The 19,004-nt window shown below is 39.8% G+C and overlaps 1 protein-coding gene across 6 annotated transcripts in view; it reads right to left on the bottom strand.

Moving 5' to 3' along the window:
- The window catches only part of PTPRA (protein tyrosine phosphatase receptor type A), a 156,031-nt gene that overhangs the window by 44,222 nt on the left and 92,805 nt on the right, over positions 1-19,004 (bottom strand). For 4 of the 6 annotated variants that reach the window (XM_032419987.1, XM_032419989.1, XM_032419990.1 and 1 more), the window contains 2 exons: positions 13,944-13,970; positions 448-532 (listed from right to left, as the gene is read on the bottom strand). In XM_032419987.1, the coding sequence (XP_032275878.1) occupies positions 448-532; positions 13,944-13,970 (112 nt within the window). The remainder of the gene's footprint in view (positions 1-447; positions 533-13,943; positions 13,971-19,004) is intronic. The other 2 variants (XM_032419992.1, XM_032419988.1) reach the window with 1 other exon arrangement.

The following is a 19,004-nucleotide window of genomic DNA, read 5'->3' as shown; positions in this document are numbered from 1 at the left end:
CCCCAACACCTCCCCCCCGCCAACTAGAAATAGAATAAGTCTCTATTTACCATATCATCTCTAATCGGGTACTGTTGAGGGTTGCTTCAGTAGGGCTAGATCTGAGGGTCTTAAATAACCTATCAGTAATAACACAGACTATATAGCTTTTCCCTCAACCTCAAACTACCTTCCTGGGCTTTAGGTTAAACTGGAATTGGGGAACTGGATTTGGGCAGATGGAAGCAAAGGGGAGGGTCTGGGTCTTGAAGAAAACTACGTAGAGCTTTTAAACCATTTCTATGTAGAATTTTAATCTTAATATCATAAACCATTCCCCTCTATTCATTGTCCTTATCCTACTATCTTCTGGACTGTGTGGGCTTAATGAGACCCTGGGGTATTGAAGCAGAATCCAAGAGAATGCAGAAGCTTTAGCATTTTCACCTTAGCATTTAGCATGCTCACCTTAACATGTACAGAACTATGATAATAAACACGATCACTAGCAGAGAGGACAGGGCCACCATCACTGCAATAATTGGCGTCTCATCTGAAACCGAAGAGAACAAACATGTCATTACCATTGTGTGCAATGGAGGGCTCAAGTCAGCTGCTCGGGGAAACACCCAGATAAGGAAGAAGGGCTCATTCAATGCTTCTGTAGCTGGCAGGGCACGGATAGAGTGAGTGAGAGAACATTTCCCACTGCCACCCCAGGGCCAGTGTGGGTGGAAGGGGAAAAGGTAGGGTGAGCACCTAGGATGATACACCCATCCCATCTCTGACTTATACATTTGTTTACTCTGTCTCCCTGCATTAGATTAAAAACCCTCTGAAGGCAGAGACTTTATTTCCTTCATTGCTATAGAGCCTAAAACAGTGCTTAGCACATAAAAATACTCAAATATTTGAAAGCATGAACACATCAATCCTGATGGCAAGCTGGGTGTGCAGGGCTAACAATGTACTCTGTCCCAGGCTCAATGGGCTCCATCTAGAGGAAGATGGGAGAGGAAGGAAAAAGGACAATTTTCCTATTGTAAACCCAAATGGTTTCCTGGCACAGAGAATACTGTTCCTGATTAAAGCAAGGAGACAGTATTAGATCCTTAAGCACTATGTCTCTAAAAATGCTGGGTACTCTTTTCTACCACTTTCAACAGCCACCTTGTACCAGGAAGGAGCCCAACTACAGCAACATCTGGCTTGAAGACAGAACAACTCCTCCCTTCATTCCACAGGGCCTGGCTTCCTAGCCACCCAATACTTAGCCTCCTTTCTCATGGCAGCTGACCAGGTGCTGACTCATCCTCCTCCAGGCCCACATCTCCACCATGAACACACACAACCACTCTGAGTTTGTAACCATCTTCACCGTTTCCCGTTCTGCTAAAAGGGAGGGCATGTCCCTCCCATGTAAAGGTCAATCCTATCACATATGGTCTGGATTACATTCATTACTGTCACCTCAATGACTTGTCTTCTTGCCCAGTAACTGTATGCCAGGCACTGCTCCAGACTCTGGGAACAGAGAAGTGATTAAGCAGACTTGTGAGCCTACATTCTGGGGGAAGCAGTGGCACACTGTTCAGAAACAAGTAAACATACAATTTCAGACAGGGACAAGTGCTATGAAGAAAAGAAGAGTAACGGGATAGAGACTGATGGGTTGGAGGGAGTTATTTTAGAGTAGTTTGGGAAAGTCAGAAGTGCTTATACTGAGCAGAGGTCTAAATAATGTGAAGATGTAAATCATGCAAAGATCTGGGCAAGGAACTTTCTAGGCACAGGGAATAGCAAGCATAACACCCCTTAGCAGCTTGGCGGGTTCAAGAAATAGCACAAAGGCCAGTTTTAGTACAGGATGTGACTGGAGAGGTGGGCAGGAGCCGGAAGACTTGGGGTTTCATAGGCCATGGTTAGCAGTGTGGATTTAATTTTGAATGTGATGAGAAGCACTATGTGATTGGAGGGCTCTGAACAGGGCAGAAATATCACTGGATTTACATTCTTTTAAAAGATCAGCTAGCTAAACTGACTCATAAGCAGTAGTCATGAGGTGGGAAGTAATCCAGCAGAATATGGTGTCATAAATATAGCCAAGAAAAGAGTTTTTCAAGGAGGGAGTAATCCACTCAATCAGATACTACAACAGATTAAGTAGGTGAGTTTCACAGAGAAGTGAAACTGGATTTGACGAGACAACAGCTATTGGTGACTATTTTAAGAGTGGTCTCAGTTGAGTAGTTGGTGAGGAAGCATAAATGGAGTGAAATAAAGATGGAAAGAGAAGACAGTGAGATACTGACTCTTTATTTGAGGTGAGGACTTCTACCATATAGAGGTGCAGAGAGAATGAACCACAACTGGAGGGGGATGTGGGATGGAGAGCTTTTTGTTTTGTTTTTTTAAGAGACGGGAGGTATTATACCATGCTTCTTTGTTTTTTTAAGATTTTATTTATTTATTTGACAGAGAGCCTCATGTGGGACTCGATCCCAGGACCCTGGGATCACGACCTGAGCCAAAGGCAGACGCTTAACCGACTGAGCCACCCAGGCGCCCCACCATGCTTCTTTGTTGATGGCAATTTTCAAACACACCCTGGTATATGGCTCTCATCGGAAAATGAGCATTCAAACTGGCTAACTACTCCCTCTTCTTTGAAGAGCTTTCATCTCTTGATTTCCACAACAAAGCACGCTTCTGATTTTCTTTCTATCTCTTGGCTGCTCCATCTCATTTTAACCTTGCTAGCTGTTCCTCTTCTAACACCAGGTCTCGAAGTGTCTGACTTCCTTGGGCTCCGTCCCCAGCACTCTTCTCTGCACTCTATCTAGCTGATCTGATCAGACAGATGGCTGAGCACAAATGATACACTAGCAATTCCCACATTTGCACTGCTTGGTCAGACTTCTCTTCTGAGCCTATATGCCACCCCACTTAAATTTCACAGGCAATGCAAACCTTCTGTGTCTAAAGCCTTCCCCTCACCACTCAGTAGTGAACACTGCCATCCACCCTGCTGCTCAAGGAAGAAATGTGGATACCCCCTTGATTTCCTCTTACTTATCATCTATATCCAACACAGCTGCAAGTAATATGTTTTAGGACTAAAATCAATGCCTCCAATTTGTCTGCCTTTTTCCATTCTGTTGCCATCACTGTAGTCTCAATCCCTAGCCTCTCAACTGGATCACTGTAAGCCTCTGTCTACTGCCAATCCATTCTCCACAAAGCAGGCGGAGTGGTCTCTAAGAAAGCGAGCCAGATCATGTTCCTCTCTTGTAAGACCTTTTGGTTTCCCAAGCCTTTAGAATGAACCTAGAACATGAGCCTAGAACAACCTCCCCCACAAGCCCCTGCTCACCCTATCTCCTGCTACGCTCTCCATGCTCACTCCGCTTCAGCCACTGGCACCGTTCATGCTGAGTTCATTCCTTCTGTAGGCCTTCAAACATGTTACTCCATTCTGCTCTACATAGCCTCCCTCCATTCTTTGCCTGGCCACCTCCTAGTCATCTAGTTCTCACTTCAAGTGTTACTCTTCCTAAAGAGGTCTCTTCTGACTTCCTAACTTACGATCCTAAGTTTTAGTTTCCTTAACGCTAAAATGAGTTATGTGAAGATTAAATGAGATCATCCATGTAAAGTTCTTGGCACAGTAAGCAGCACACATTATGTACTCACAGTCAGTATTAGCTATTATCTTCCTTGTTCTTCTCACAAAACACAGTTATTGCCCTTGATAATACCTCCCACACTTTGTAATTATATATTTGAGTATAGTTGATTAATGAGTGTCCTTCCTTTATACCATAAATTCCACAAGGGCAAGAATTACATATCTGCTTTGTTTCTCACCATATACCTAAAACCCAGACAGAATTTCTCACACATTTGGCACTAAAATACTAGATTAATGATCTATCACTAAATATGTCTTTGTTAAATGCCAATCACAAAGGGGTGTACACCAGGCATTAAAAGAAGGTAATTAGAGACATCTGGCTCAAGATAGTGAATTGAATCCATAATTTTACTTCTTTCTCTTCCCAAAGGTACACTGAAATGCTAGAAGAAATATAAAAATACTAATGAATGAAAAGCATATCTGGAAGGCAACAGAGAATGGCATTAGTAGACCTGAAACAGGGATTTGCAGAAGACAATGCAGAGGGACTGACTGGACTGCGGCAGAGATCAATCAGAGCCAAAGAGCCTCCAGTTGAAACACCTCAAGCTTAGAGTCAGCCAGGCCTGGGGATGAGAGCGGGCATTGCGGTAGCAGGATGGTATTTAACCAAAGGTTTGTCAATGCAGGGCCAGCACATCCACAGGCTGGGTAACAAGCTGTGGTGCCCCATCCAGCCTCAGCTGGGAAAACAGCACCCTATACAGAGTGAAGGATTTGTCAAGAGAGTGCTGATGGCTCCCCCGCCCCCATATAAGTTGTACCACCCCCATATAAGTTGTACATAGATTTTTAAACTCTGTATTATGGAAAACTTTCAAACTCACATATGTGTAAAGAGAACACTATAATGCATCCCTGTGTATTTACCACTTTACTTCAGGGTTAGCACTTACATGCTTTTCATCTCTACCAGGGTTTCTCAACCTCATGATAATGACATTTTGGGCCAGATAACTGTCCGTTGTAGGGGGCTGTCATGTGCACTGTGAAATGTTTAACAACAACCCTAGCCTCTACCTACTAGGTGTCAGTAGAAAACCTCAATTGTGATGACCAAAGTCATCTGCAGACATTGCCAAATGTCCTCTGGAGGGAAAACCACCCTGAGTTGAGAACCACTCGTCTATGCCCACCCCACTGGATTTTATTTTTTAAAAATTTTGTTTATTTATTTGAGAGATAGTGAATGAGAGAAATCACAAGCCGGGGGGAGAGACAGAAGGAGAGGGAGAAGCAGACTCTCTGCTGAGCAGGGAAGCCGACACAAGGCTCGATCCCAGGACCCGGGGATCATGACTGGAGTCGAAGGCAGACGCTCAACCGACTGAGCCACCCAGGCGCCCCTCCACTGGATTATTTTAAAGCAAAGCTGAGACATATCATTTCAACTGTAATTACTTCAATATGTAACATTAAGAGATAAGGATTCTTAATATAATCATAGTACCATTATCCTATTTATAAAGCAACACTAATTCCTTAATATGATTTAATATTCAGTTACTGTTTAAATATCCCTGTCTCATAACTGTCTTTTCTGATTTGGTTAGAATTGGCATCCAGAGAGGGTCTTTACATTGCACGTGATTGCTAGGTACACTCAGCCCACAGACAGTTTCCTGGGTCAGCCCTGATGACAGAAAGGACAACGGTGGGGCCTGAGGTAATTCTAGTAGGCCACAAGACATGAATTGAGGGGAAAAAAGAAAGGAAGGCAGCTCCACCTAGAAGATAACAACATCCAACTTCCTAAACCATGACTGAACCCCTAGTTGAGGATGTGTTGTTTCTCCTCCCAAAGGGATACCTACTGTGAGCACATTCTAATCCACTCAATGCTCCAGAGCAAAGCTCAACCGCAGCTTTACAGGTGACCTTCACAAATACCAAGGACAGCAAATGGTAGTCCTGGGAAACAGACATAATATAAGAAATAGAATAAATCTTTAAAAACATATTGCAAAGGCACCTGGGTGGCTCAGTTAGTTAAATGTCTGCCTTCGGCTCAGGTCATGAACCCAGGACCCTGGGATCAAGCCCACAAGCCCCATGTTGGGCTCCCTGCTCAGTGGGGAGTCTGCTTCTCTCTCTCCCTCTATCCCTCCCCCAATTCGTGGGCACGTACACTCTCTCTCAAATACATAAAATTTTTAGAAAAAATTAAAAATAAAATATATCACAATTTGTGCAAGAGGACACTGCATTGACTTTTTTAAAAAGCCAGTACAAAACAGGAGTAATCTCACACCTATCAGGGACTGCTACTATCAAAAAATAAAACAAAACAAAACCAGAAATAACAGGTGTTGGCCAGGATGTGGAGAAACTAGAACCCTTGTTCACTGTTGGTGGAAATGTAAAAATGGTACAGCTGCTGTGGAAGCAGTATGGTGGTTTCACAAAAAATTAAAACAGAATTACCGTATTATCCAGCAATTCCACTTCTGGGTATATGCCCCAAAATCGAAAGCAGGGTCTCAAAGAGATATATGTACACCCATGTTCCTGGCAACATTAGTCACAATAGCCAAAATGCAGAAGCAACCAAATGTCTATTGCTGGATGAACAGACAAGCAAAATGTTGTATACACACACAATGGAATATTTTCAGCCTTAAAAAGGGAGGAAATTCTTCTTCTTTTTTTTTAAGATTTTATTTATTTATTCATGAGAGACAGAGAGAGAGAGAGGCAGAGGTAGAGGGAGAGGGAGACGCAGGCTCCCCGCGGAGCCCAGGACCCCGGGATCATGACCTGAGCCGAAGGCAGACGCTTAACTGAATGAGCCTCCCAGGCGTCCCAAAAAGGGAGGAAATTCTAAAATATGCTACAGCATGGATGAACGTTGAAGACCTCATGCAAAGTGAATAAGCCAGTCACACAAGGACAAATACCGTATGATTCCACTTACATGAAGTACCTAGAGTAGTGAAATTCATAGTCAGAAAGAAGAATGGGGGTTGCCAGGGGCTGGCGGGAGGGAGGAATGGGGAGTTACAGTTTAATGGGTATGGAGCTTCAATTTTACAAGATGAAAAGAATTATGGAGATGGATGGTAGAGACGACTGCACAACAGTGTCAATGAACTCAATGCCAGTGAACAGTACACTTAGAAATGGTTAAAACAGTAAATTTTGTTATGTGAATTTTACCACAATAAAAAAAATTAGGGAAAAAAGGAGCAATCTGGGAATTGCTAAAACTAAAACATGAAACTAGAAACTAAAAGATGATTGGGGGAGAAACAATCTCAATAGAAAGGCTGAAAAGGAGAAAAGATGAAACAGAAAAATTAGTAATGTGAAAGACCAAATCACAAAAGTTCCCAGAACACAGAGCAGTAAGAGTGAGATGGAAAGTGTAACAGTGAAGAGATAAGCTAGATTGTTTCTAACAGTTCTAATAGCTGTTCAAATACTAGATCTAGGAATTCCCAAAGAGGAAAACAGTAAGGAAGGAGGGAAAGAAATTATACGAGAAACTTTTCTTAGCAAGCCAAAAGCGACCATCAAGTTTGAATGGCAATACTGAAAAAGGAGCTTTACCTAGATACATCCTGACAAAGCTTTTGAAACTTTGGCTTGAAATCAACCAACCAACCAGAAGCCACCCTTAAAAACTTCTAGCAGAAGAAAAAAGGCTCCCTACAGAGAAACAAGAATCAGATTTATGTATGACTGCACATCTAAAATACCACCACCAAAGTCAATAATGCCACTGTCTACCAAGTTCTTAAGAAGGACTCTGAACCTGGAGTTACTCATCTAGCCAAACTTTCATTTGAGCATGAGGTCAAAAGAAAGCCATTCTGGCTTCAGGGTCAGACAAACCTAAGAGTTCAAAACTCTACTATCCTACTTAGTAGTAGTAAGACAATCTCCTGGAAACCTTGAGGAATGCCTTATGAAATGCAAATATATTATCACTCTCCACCTCTTACAGTTAGTGGATGATTTAAAAGAAGCGATATTGGGGCGCCTGGGTCGGTTAAGCGTCTGCCTTCAGCTCAGGTCATGATCTCAGGATCCTGGGATAGAGCCCCGCATTGGGCTCCTGCTCAGTGGGGAGCCTGCTTCTCCCTCTGCCCCTCCCCCTGCTTGTGCTCTCTCCCTCTCTCTCTGTGTCAAATAAATAAAATCTTAAAAAAAAAAAAAAAAAGCAGCAGCAGCAACATTTGAAAAGTGTCTGATATCAAAGGAAAAGATTTGGCTTTGGCATCCAGAAGCTCACACACTAGCAGAAAACCTCAGTCCAGATTTTAGGATCAGGAAGGTCCCTTTGTCTTGAAAACAGGGAAAGTACAACCCAAATGTAGCCCACTGCCAGCTTGTATAAATAAAATTTTATTGGAGTAGAGCTGCTTGCATTCATTTACTTACTGCCCATGACTGCTTTTGCACTACAAACGTAGGGCTGAATAGATTGACAGAGATAATATGATTGCAAAACTGAAATTCTTTATTATCTGGTCCTTGATAGAAAAAGTCTGCCGAACCCTGATCTAGAATGTTATTACCACCTCTGCTCTTAAACGATTCTAGGCCAAATATCACCTTTTGTGGGTAATTGCTCATTTCTTACACTTCCATAACACTACATACCTAATCTGCTACAACACTAATCCCCCTGAATTAAAGTCACTGATTATATGTCCATTAAATTACAAACTTCTGGAAGGCATGCATTCAAGATCACACCCAGATATTCCTGCACTCAATATTTATTGTTTCATTCAATAATTATTTATTGAGTGACTTATTGTGCCAGGCAGGTCTTGAGGGTACAGTAGGGAATAAATCAAAATTCCTTACCCTTATGAAGCTTATATTCTAGTAGACGAGAAAGAACAGCAGGTAGTGATGAGTGCTATGAAGAAAAATAAGGCAGGGTAAAGAGGAAATGGGGGAAGTGTTCTGTGATGTAAGATGGGGTGGTCAGAACAAGTCCTGAATGAATGAATGGATGGAATAAGTAAGGCAAGAACAGTGCAGTATTGTTTATGACCAATAGTAGTAGAGCTGACAACTATAAGCAATATGACAAGAGTCAGCTCGCCAGATAACTTAGAAATAAAAATTAGTTAATATTTTAGCACTTATATAGCAGACACAGAGCAAAGCACCATACACATATCATTCAATTATCTTAAGAACCCTAAGATAGATATCATTATTAACCCTGTTCTATGGGTGAGGAAACTGAGCACAGAGATTAACTTGCCCATACTACAAAGCTGCAATCGAAAGCAAAACCACAAAGTTACACTATTCTCCAGATTCTTCATAAACTACAGGACCAACACCACTTTAACTCTTCCAAGCTTTCAGGCCAGAACAGCCCTCTGTCATAGAAGTAAGATTTTACCTTTTGACATCTGAATTATATCCATGTTTCCGATACGGTTAAGGACAATACAGATAGTAAAGATGTTCCCAGGCCTCTGTGAGGGAAAGAGACTCACATCTATTACGAAAACAGGAGAGAACTTACAACAGCTCCCTGTGTCAAATTTTGGACTTGGAGATAGGCTCAGGATCAAGTCACTCTCTTAGGGTACCTCCCTAACTGGACAGAATCATCTCATCTCTCAGGCTTGTCCTGGTCTAGGTCTTCTGGAGGTGGCCTTACATGATGCAGGTGTAGGCAAGGCAAGCACACTGGTCTATTCCTTGCCCTACCCCCACCTCCTCTCTAGCAAAATGACATTCTAGCAAAATGTCACTTCCTAGACTCAGGGTATGGGGTAGCATTTCAAAAATACTAAAATGGTGTTCTGGGACAACAGATGTCTTACTTGCTATATTCTTTTTGCAAGAAAACAAACGGTCATGTTATTCTAAGGGCTCACATGTAGACAGGTGAGTCACCTAAAGACTCACACCACCTTGGTCAACTACAGAAATAATCACTGAAGTAAAAGCCATATTCCTTTAACCTCAATTCCTAAGACCTGTTTGTCTCGTCTCTACACTTTTCAATATCAGTATTCATCAACTCTCAACAGGAGAGTTGTAATGTTTTAAGTGCTTCATACTGGCTTTAAAAATAGCAAAAAATCATCAGGTTGCCTCAAGAGCCCAAACCACTGGGCTGAGCCCAATCTTGTCTTGGGCCAAATTATCATTCAGAAACTAATTTCTATTGCCCACCTATCTTCCCTAAGGCCTCTGGAGTTATTCTAAAACAAAAATCTGACCACGTCACTTCTTCCTTCCCCTCACCAGGAGACACCCTGGCCCTTGAGCTCACACCACCAGCAGGTCCATTGTGCTGAGGCTAGCTCTGGCCACTCCCCCCACCTCATGCGCCTCAACTGTGCACAGTTCCTCAAATACTTGACTTGCTCTTTCATGGCTCATTGCTTTCACCCTACCCGGCGCATCCTCATTTTCCTCAGTCACTGTATTAATTTAAACTGCTCAGAGTTCACCCCCACATCTCCTTCTAGGCATGAGTCTTTTACACTCTCTCGCAGCACTTTGTGTGGTATAGCCAAATAACATGTAGCTGAGTGGACTTTGATGCTTACTGTTCACAGGTTTCTTCCATGAGACAGGGAATATTTTTTTTCTTTCTGGAATCCTTAGCATCTAACGGGTACTGAATGAATATATAATTAAAGGTACTTAGGGAAAGCCATGGAGTTCACAATAATAATGTCATTTACTATGATGATAAAAAAATACTTCTTTAGAAAGCCGGGGGAGCAGGTAATCTGATGTGAGAGCTGAGCAACCTCAACAAGCCTCTGGGGTTCAACAGAATGCTATCGTGTCTGCTTCTAGAACTCTGTAGTTCAAGGACTCCTTCTTCACAAATGTTTAGAGGATACTATTCCAGACTTAAAAAAACAAAAAAACAAAAACCAGGACGCCTGGGTGGCTCAGTAGGTTAAGCATCTGCCTTTGGCTCAGGTCATGATCTCAGGGTCCTGGGATTGAGCCCTGTGTCAGGCTCCCTGCTCGGTGGGAAGCCTGCTTCTCCCTCTAACTCTGCCTGTTCATGCTCTCTCTTGCTCACTCTCTTCTCTCTCTCTCTCAAATAAATACATAAAATCTTAAAAAAAAAAAAAAAAAAAGGTACAGGCCAGGAGAATAGCTAAATGTCTACGGTCACAGTAGTACTGTTGCAAGATGACCCTGCCTTGGGAGCTGCCTTACACACAGCCTCCAGGAGGCTTACCAGTGCCCCTGTGTCCGTGAGTCCAGACTGACTGGCTGAGATTCCTGACCTCCTTAGTCTCCCATCAACAATAACAGTAACAGAACGGTGGGATGGTAGGAGTGGCAATGTCAAAGCCAGCACTTGCTGAGCAACTGCTATGTGCTGACCCAGCAGTAGGCCAAGCACTTTATATGTGTTACTCCTTTCTCCAAAACAACCCTATGACGGAAACTGTGTTCCTATCCAATTTTGCAAATGGTGAAGAGGCACAGGGAAGTCAGATACCTACCCCACACTGCTGGTAAGTGGTAAGAGTCAACTCACAAACCCAGATAGTCTAGCCCCAGAGTCCAGGGCTTGCTTTTAACCACTGCATACACGGCTTCTCCAAATATTCCACTATGCCACTCACTCCATAGCCTCAATATATATATCAAGATCATTCAATAGCATTTTCTTACACAGGAAAATCTCTAAACAGATGAATGAGAGTATGCATCACTATCCTGCTCAAACTTCATGAGAACAGGAAGTAGATGTTACAGATTCCCCTTCAAGACCAAAGAACCCATTCCCCTAGCTGCTGGGAGGGTTAGTGGCTAACAGTTCTCAGCAAGTCCTTTCCCAGGAACTGCCCTTGGCCTAAGAGAGTAGCCTGGCCCAGGGGAAAGCCCCTGCCCCCCCCATTCCAGCTCCAGAGCTTGCTGCAGGATTGACTGAGGGCTTCGCTGCCTTTGCTCTGACCACGTGGCATCTCTCATCCTCTCTGCTCAATACTACTGCCTTCGGTGCTTCGCAGGTGCTATGGAGAGAGAAAGTACTCTCCAGTAAGCCTGCTATCTCAGAGTCTGCTCTCTCTAGAACAAAACTAGTAAAACCGAGATGTAAAATTAGTGAAAACTAAAGAACAATGGGAGAGTGCACTCATGACCACTGACTTCATGGGGAAGAGGCACTCAGGAGATAATGACAGAACTGGATTTAATGCATTACTATATATTACACAAATCACCCGAATTAACACCAGTAGAAAAGCTTTAAAAGAAAAGCTGGTTACAAAAGGAAAAGTACTGTTGTGATTCCACTTAAATTAGGTAGCTAAGATAGACAAATTTATAGAGACAGGAAATAGAATAGTGGTTACCAGGGGCTGGGAGAAGGGAGAAATGGGGAGTCACTGTTTAATGTTTAGAGTTTTAGTCTGGGATGATAAAAACGTTCTGGAGGTGGATGGTGGTGATAGCTGCGCAACAATGTCTTAATTTCACTGAACTATACAGTTAAAACGGAAAATTTCATATGATGTATATTTTACCACAATTAGAAAAAAAGCTAGTTCTACTGAATAACGTGGGATATATTTAAAAAATAATACACATGAGAAAATAACCAGTTTATTAGACCTCCAAAGAAAGGAAGCAAAGTTCCCTGCCTCCCTTCATCTCTTTTTATTCCTTTCTGTTTTGACAATTAAAACACCAGCCATTGCTATTCAAAAGCATCCCAGAGACCAGTGCAGAAAAACTTACAATTTAATTCATCTGCATAAGACATACTTTGCTTGGCAAACCCATTATGATGCAAATATTTTAAAATAATTTGCCTCATTTCTCAGAAAGCATTTGGTTTTAAAATAAGAATGTGATATCAAAATTTACAGAAATACTTCTAAAGGTCTGCTCTGGTAAAAATGCCATTGCATTTGGGGCTTTAGATATTGCTGAGAATATGTACATCTCTTTATTTTCCTGTTTGGTCAAAAGCAATTATACAGATTTTTTTTTAACTTAAAAAGGATATATACTAATACATATTAATAATATGTCACAATTAGCAATATTATATATAATTAAGGTAATTTCATTTCTTTTTAACCACAATATTGGAACTACTCAAATCCATGTTAGTTAACCAGGTAAAAAAGGAATAATATTGGGGCAAGAAAAGGCTGAATATTAAGAAAATACACATTATGTAGAGGAAGAAAGCAGAGATTGTATGTTTAATCTTAAAGCTATACCACTTTGACTTTTGACTTTAAGATTGGTTAAAAGAGGAGTTTTAGAGAGCAAATATAAGTTATCTATTGCAATATAAATCTATTAAGTCTACATTTGTAGTGAGAATCTAGCAAGCAAATGTGAATAGCAAAGACACTACTTGATAGAATCTAGTTCTTGAGTTTAAGAAAGTGAGAGCTGGAAAATCACAAGAAATCTGTGCACAGTATAACACCTCACTAATACAGTGGCAGATGGACAACACATAAAGGATTATAGTATCTACTTTTCTGATTCAAATGCTCCCTTACTTAGTGGGAATTCATTTAAGCCTTCAAATGTTTTATTAATTATGCAGGAAAAACTGTGCATGGTTAAATAGTGGAGTAAGAATAAAAAGCCCCAGAAAGCTCATTTAATAATAAGAAATCACAGGAGAAAAACTGGTTCATGGATTAACATTTCCCAAACTCAAATGCAATGATTATTTCTTAGACTTTTGGGTGATCTCTTTCTCTTACACCCTCTGATGATAGCCTTACTATTGTCCTAAGCAAAATGAGCCACTACACGTAAGTACCCACGCATTCTGTTCTCTGGTGACCAGGGATTTGGCAGTCCTGCTTAGACCACTGACACAGCATCTCCAGCCATAGGGACTTTACACTAGAGAGGTGAAAACCCATAAAATCCATATAAAATGACAAAGGGTCGACACTTTATAGACTAGGGAAAACAACACAAAAAGCTAGGATGTTTACAGGCAATTATTGACTAGACATCAGGAATTAACTATGGTGTAGCAATTATGGCTTAATATCAACAAAGGATGATATTAGCAAAGTGACATGATAAAGTGAGATACAGCTGTTTTATTACTTGTTAAAAGACGTCATAACTGTTAGAATCCATAATCTATATTTAAAAACATAGTGAATATTTGTTTCTGTTACTCTTCTCTACAAGGTAATATGGAAACAACTTAAGGGAAAGTAAACACACAACCATACAGACGCACAAGGTTACCATAGACTGTGAGCAAACATGATGAATATTGTACATTATAAAGGGGACAACAGACATAAGGTGAGTGGCTCACCTCTTCTGTCCTTCGAGTCAGAATTACCTGTGTAATAAGTGAGAAATAGAAACATTCATTCTCAAATTAAAGAAAACCATTACAATTCAACCTAAGTTAAGACAAAATAAGCTCTAGGAAAACAGATACTTTCTTCTTTATATATGTTGGAGCTAAAATGAGGTACCGTCCAAAAAATGGGAAACAACATTACCCAGACTCACTGAACTTTAATCAGTGATTTGTCCTTCTGAGTACAAAAACAACACAACATAAATCTTCAAAAAAAAGTACAAGGACACAAAAAGAAATACAAACACAATAGTATTAGAGGTCTTTATGTCTTTTAGGCCATTAAAATGCAATAGCGCAAAATTAAGTTAAGGATATAAAAGATCTAAATGGTAACAGGTAATAAAATCTAACCAGTTTGGGGGGAAAAAAAAAATTTTAACTAGTGTAGACCAAATTCTATATATTAGTAGAGAAAACTTTTTCAAAGGCTTGTGGAATATCCACAAGTCCTTATAAATTATTTCCCATTGTAGAAATAACACAGACAGTATTCTTTCATGATGCAGTAAAACTAGAAATTAACAAAGAAAACACCTGGAAATTAAAAGCAAAGCCAAACTGTAAAATACCTAAAAAATAATAAAATCATTCTTGTGGCAGAATCCACCAACTCTCCCCCAGTAATAGTCTCTTCTTCCTTTTGGTACAGAAACCCTGTTCTGTTTTGTTTTGTTTTTTTAAGCTGAGCACAAAACTGTCTGGCTAGAGACTGCATTTCTAAGACTCCTTTGTGCCAAATGTAGTTATGTGAAGAATTCTAGGCAATGGGATGTAAGCAAAAGTGATATGGGTAACTTCTGGATCACATCCTTTGGAAAAGAAATTGTCCCCATTTCCTCTGTTCCCCCTTCCCAGGGGCTGGAACCAGAACCTAATGATGAGAGCCATTTTTGACCAAGCAGATGAAGGCAATTTTGTTGGGATGGCAGAGCCGATAAGAAAAAAAACTTGGGGGCACCTGGGTGGTTCAACCGATTAATTGGCCGACTCTTGATTTTGGCTCAGGTCATGATCTCAGGGCTGTGAGATAGAGCCCCACATCGGGCTCCGCCATGGAGCCTGCTTAAGATTCCCCCCCCAATCTTTCTTTCTTTCTCTCTCTCTCTCTCTCTCTCTCTCTCTCTCTCTCTCTCTCGGTGCCTGGATGGCTCAGTCAGTTGAGCGTCTGACTCTTGGTTTCGGCCCAAGTTGGGCTCTGCACTCAGGGCGGAGTCTGCTTGTCCCTCTCTCTCTGCTCCTCCCTCCCACCCCGCCCTGCTCTCTCTCTCATGAATTAAAAGATTCTCTCTCTCTCCTTCTGCTCCTCCCTCCCTTTAAAAAAAAAAGAAAAGAAAAGAAAAAAAGAACTCAGTCCCTGATAAGGCAAAGCCCTCTGTCTACCTCTGGAATGTGAGAGGGCAGAGAGAGACTTTTGTCTACTTAAGTCACTGAATTTTGGTCTGCCTTTATCAGAGTAGTTTAGGCTGCACCATAACTAATACAACTACCTACAAGAACACTTATGGGATATGGCTAAAGCTGTGCTTATAAAAATTCATAGCATCAAATATACGAATTAACTGGGAAAAATGAAAATAAAAACAACTTAAGCATTCAATTCAGGAAGAAAGAGCACAAAATAAATCTAAGAAAAGCAGGGAGAAGGAAGGAAGAGTAAGAATAAAAAAGAAATTAATGAAATAAAAACTGAAAAATGGTAGAACTAGTAAGTATACAATAGCAGACTCTGGAAGAAACAAACAACACACTGTGAAACATAAATGGTTATCCAACTCAAGCATGAAAATGGACATAAATATATAACAAATATTAACAGCTATGTAGGAAATTAATCTTAAGAGATGACTTTTCCTCAAATCCATTCAAGTAATTTTTAAAACATGAATGAGATGCATAGTTTTCTAGGTCACTGACAACTAAAACTTATCAAAAATAGCACACATACATTAAAAAAAAAGCACACATACAAAGGAAACACCTAGACCAATTTAAATAACGAATGTCAATGGAAAAACCCCAAATACAGTAGTATCAAACAAATTGCTACAGTTCATTCAAGGAAAATACAACATGACCAAGTAGGGTTGTTTTTGCATAAATGTAAATAGTTCGAAGTCAAGAAATCTATTAAAATGATTCACCATAGCATATTATATAAAGAAAAAAATCATAACAATCTTGCTCATTGATGCTGAACAGGCAACTGGCAAAATTTAACACCCATTCTTGACATATATGCTCTTTAAAGCAGGAATAAATTAATAAAACCTAAACATGATAAATATGTTTACCTCAACCCAAGAGTCAGCACCATGGTTAATGGAAAACCACTAAGAACATCCTTCGGAGAGGTACAAGACAGTGCTTTTACCATTGCTTCCTAATTTTGTTCTGAAGGTATTCACCAATGCATTTAAAGAGAAAAAGAAAGAGACTAATTTGAAGATTTATGATAATTGAAGAAAATTATGTCAAACACTGAGGAAATTTATTAAGATGACCAGGATAAAATGTACCTACAAAAGTCAATAGCCTTATGTAGTATACCCAAAACTAAAATAATGACCTAGATCAATTATAGCTCAAAAAAAAAAAAGTCAATGGCCTTCATAACCCCAACAGCAGCCAGTTAGAAGACATAGAAGAAAATACTCCATTTATACTAACAAAACACCAAAATAACAAAAAGAAAACCCCTGAAATTAGAAATAAGCTGAACAAAACATGTGCAACATTCAGTGGCAAAAACTTTAACACTTCCAAGAAATACAAAGTAAGACTTCAGCAAATGGAATACACTGCATTCTTGGATAGAAAGACTTAAAGATGGGGAGCCTGGGTAGCTCAGTTGGTTAAGTGTCTGCCTTTGGCTCTGGTCATGACTGCAGGGTCCTGGGATCTAGTCCCGCATCAGGCTCCCTGCTCATCGGAGAGCCTGCCTCTCCTCTCCCTCTCCCTCTGCTGCTCCCCCTGCTTGTGCTCTCTGTCAAATAAATAAATAAAATCTTTAATTAAAAAAAAAAGACTTAAAAATGTCAATTGTCCTGTTAATGTATAAATGTGACATAATCAATAAAAACTTTTCTCCTACTATGTAAGTTGATTCTAATGTTCATAAAGAAAAATAATCAAGAATTGCTAGCGAAATTCTGAAAAATAAGATTAACAAGGGATGACTAACCTTATCAAATACTGAATAATTTTACAGTTACAATTATTAAAACAGTGAGGTTCTGACATGGACAGAGAAAATAATTAAAAGAAAATACAAATGCCAAGAAACAGAACTCAAATACATATGGGAACCTAAATACATATCAGAATTCAATATATGATAAGGTAGCATTTTGAATCAGTGAGGAAAAAAATAGATATTCATTAAAAGGTATTGGGACAAGTCGTTAACCATTTGGGGAAAAAAAAAAACAGATCCATAGCTCACACTTCACATCAGAATAAATTCCAGATGGATCAAAGATTTAAGCACACACCCACATATACATATACAGAAGAAAGAAACCATAAATCCAGAAGAAATAATTAGGAAAATTATTTTGTAATACTGGAGTAAGAAAAGCCTTCCTGGGGGCGCCTGGGTGGTACAGTTGGTTAAGTGTCAGACTCTGGGTTTTGGCTCGGGTTATGATTTCAGGGTCCTGGAATCAAGCCCCACCATGTGCTCTATGCAGAGTCTGCTTGAGATGCTCTCTCCTTCTCCCTCCAGCCTCCCACTTGTGCTCTCTCTCTAAAATAAATCTAAAAAAAAAAAAAAAAGTCTTCCTGTATATGATCTAATACCAAGAAAACATTTAGTTAAACTGATACATTTTTTTAATTAAAAAATATTTTAAATTGCTTATGATAGTTTCTGCAATGAAGAAAAGCTAGATGAGCAACTGGGGAAAAATATTTGCAACTTTATCAGAGGTAGGCAAAGATTCGTTTCCCTAACATTAAAAAGCTTCTATAAATGAGTCAGAAAAACCTGACATTCTCTTAAGAAAACCAGGCAAAGGATACCAACAGAGTTCTTAGAAAAAGAAATACAAATGATCTTTCCAAATATGGAAAGATGCTCACCCTCACTCAGTGAAATGCAAATTAAAGCTACACTGAGATGCTAATTTTCACCTGTCAGACTGGCACAGATCCAGAAGTTTGGTAATTTACTGCAGTGAAGACAGCTTAGGAAAACAGGCACTCTGACACACTGTTCATAGGAATAAATTTCCCAATAGAGGAAAATCTGGCAATATCCACCAGTTTACAAATGCATACTTAAAAATAATTTATCGTACCACTATTCTCATATATGCTTGAAATGATAAATTTTATTGTTTGTACTCTGAAAACAACCTTAATGTATACTGATAGGGAAGACTGGATAAATAAGGTATATCCATACAATGAAGCAGCTCTTTACTGTAATACAGAACAGGTATGACAGGCTAACGAAAAAAAGCAATGTGCAGAAATATACGCAATACGTATGTGTATCATTTGTTATAAATACAAGAAAAAGGAATATATATATGTATACATATACATACATACATATATAAAAAGGAAAAAAACAGAGACTCAAAGCAAAGGTCAAAAGGAGAGAAAAATTTAAAATAAAGAATCAATCTAGGATATGTCCAATATCCAAATAATAAAAGAGTTTTAGAAGAAGAAAACGGAGAAAATGGACAATGGAAGAAAATTTCCAAATAGAAGAAAAATTTCCCGAACTGAAGAACCAAAAATTTCCAGAATCAAAGAACCAAGGCTCCAAAGGTCCTATCAAATATCCAGCATAATGAATGAGAAAGATCCACATCAAGACACATTTCCGTGAAATTTCAGGACACTAATGCTAAAGATCTTTCAAAAACACACCAAAGTGTGATTAAGAATCAGGACAGCAATAGAATCCTCCAAGCCTGGGAATTAGGAGTCAGGACAATGCTTTCAACATTCTGGAGAAAAAATATGTCCTCTAATTCTATACATAGCCCTACAGAC

This window comes from Phoca vitulina, unplaced genomic scaffold (assembly GCF_004348235.1).
Source record: "Phoca vitulina isolate PV1807 unplaced genomic scaffold, GSC_HSeal_1.0 scaffold22, whole genome shotgun sequence".
NCBI classification, from domain to species: Eukaryota; Metazoa; Chordata; class Mammalia; order Carnivora; family Phocidae; genus Phoca; species Phoca vitulina.
This window is presented reverse-complemented; position numbering and strand designations above follow the sequence as displayed.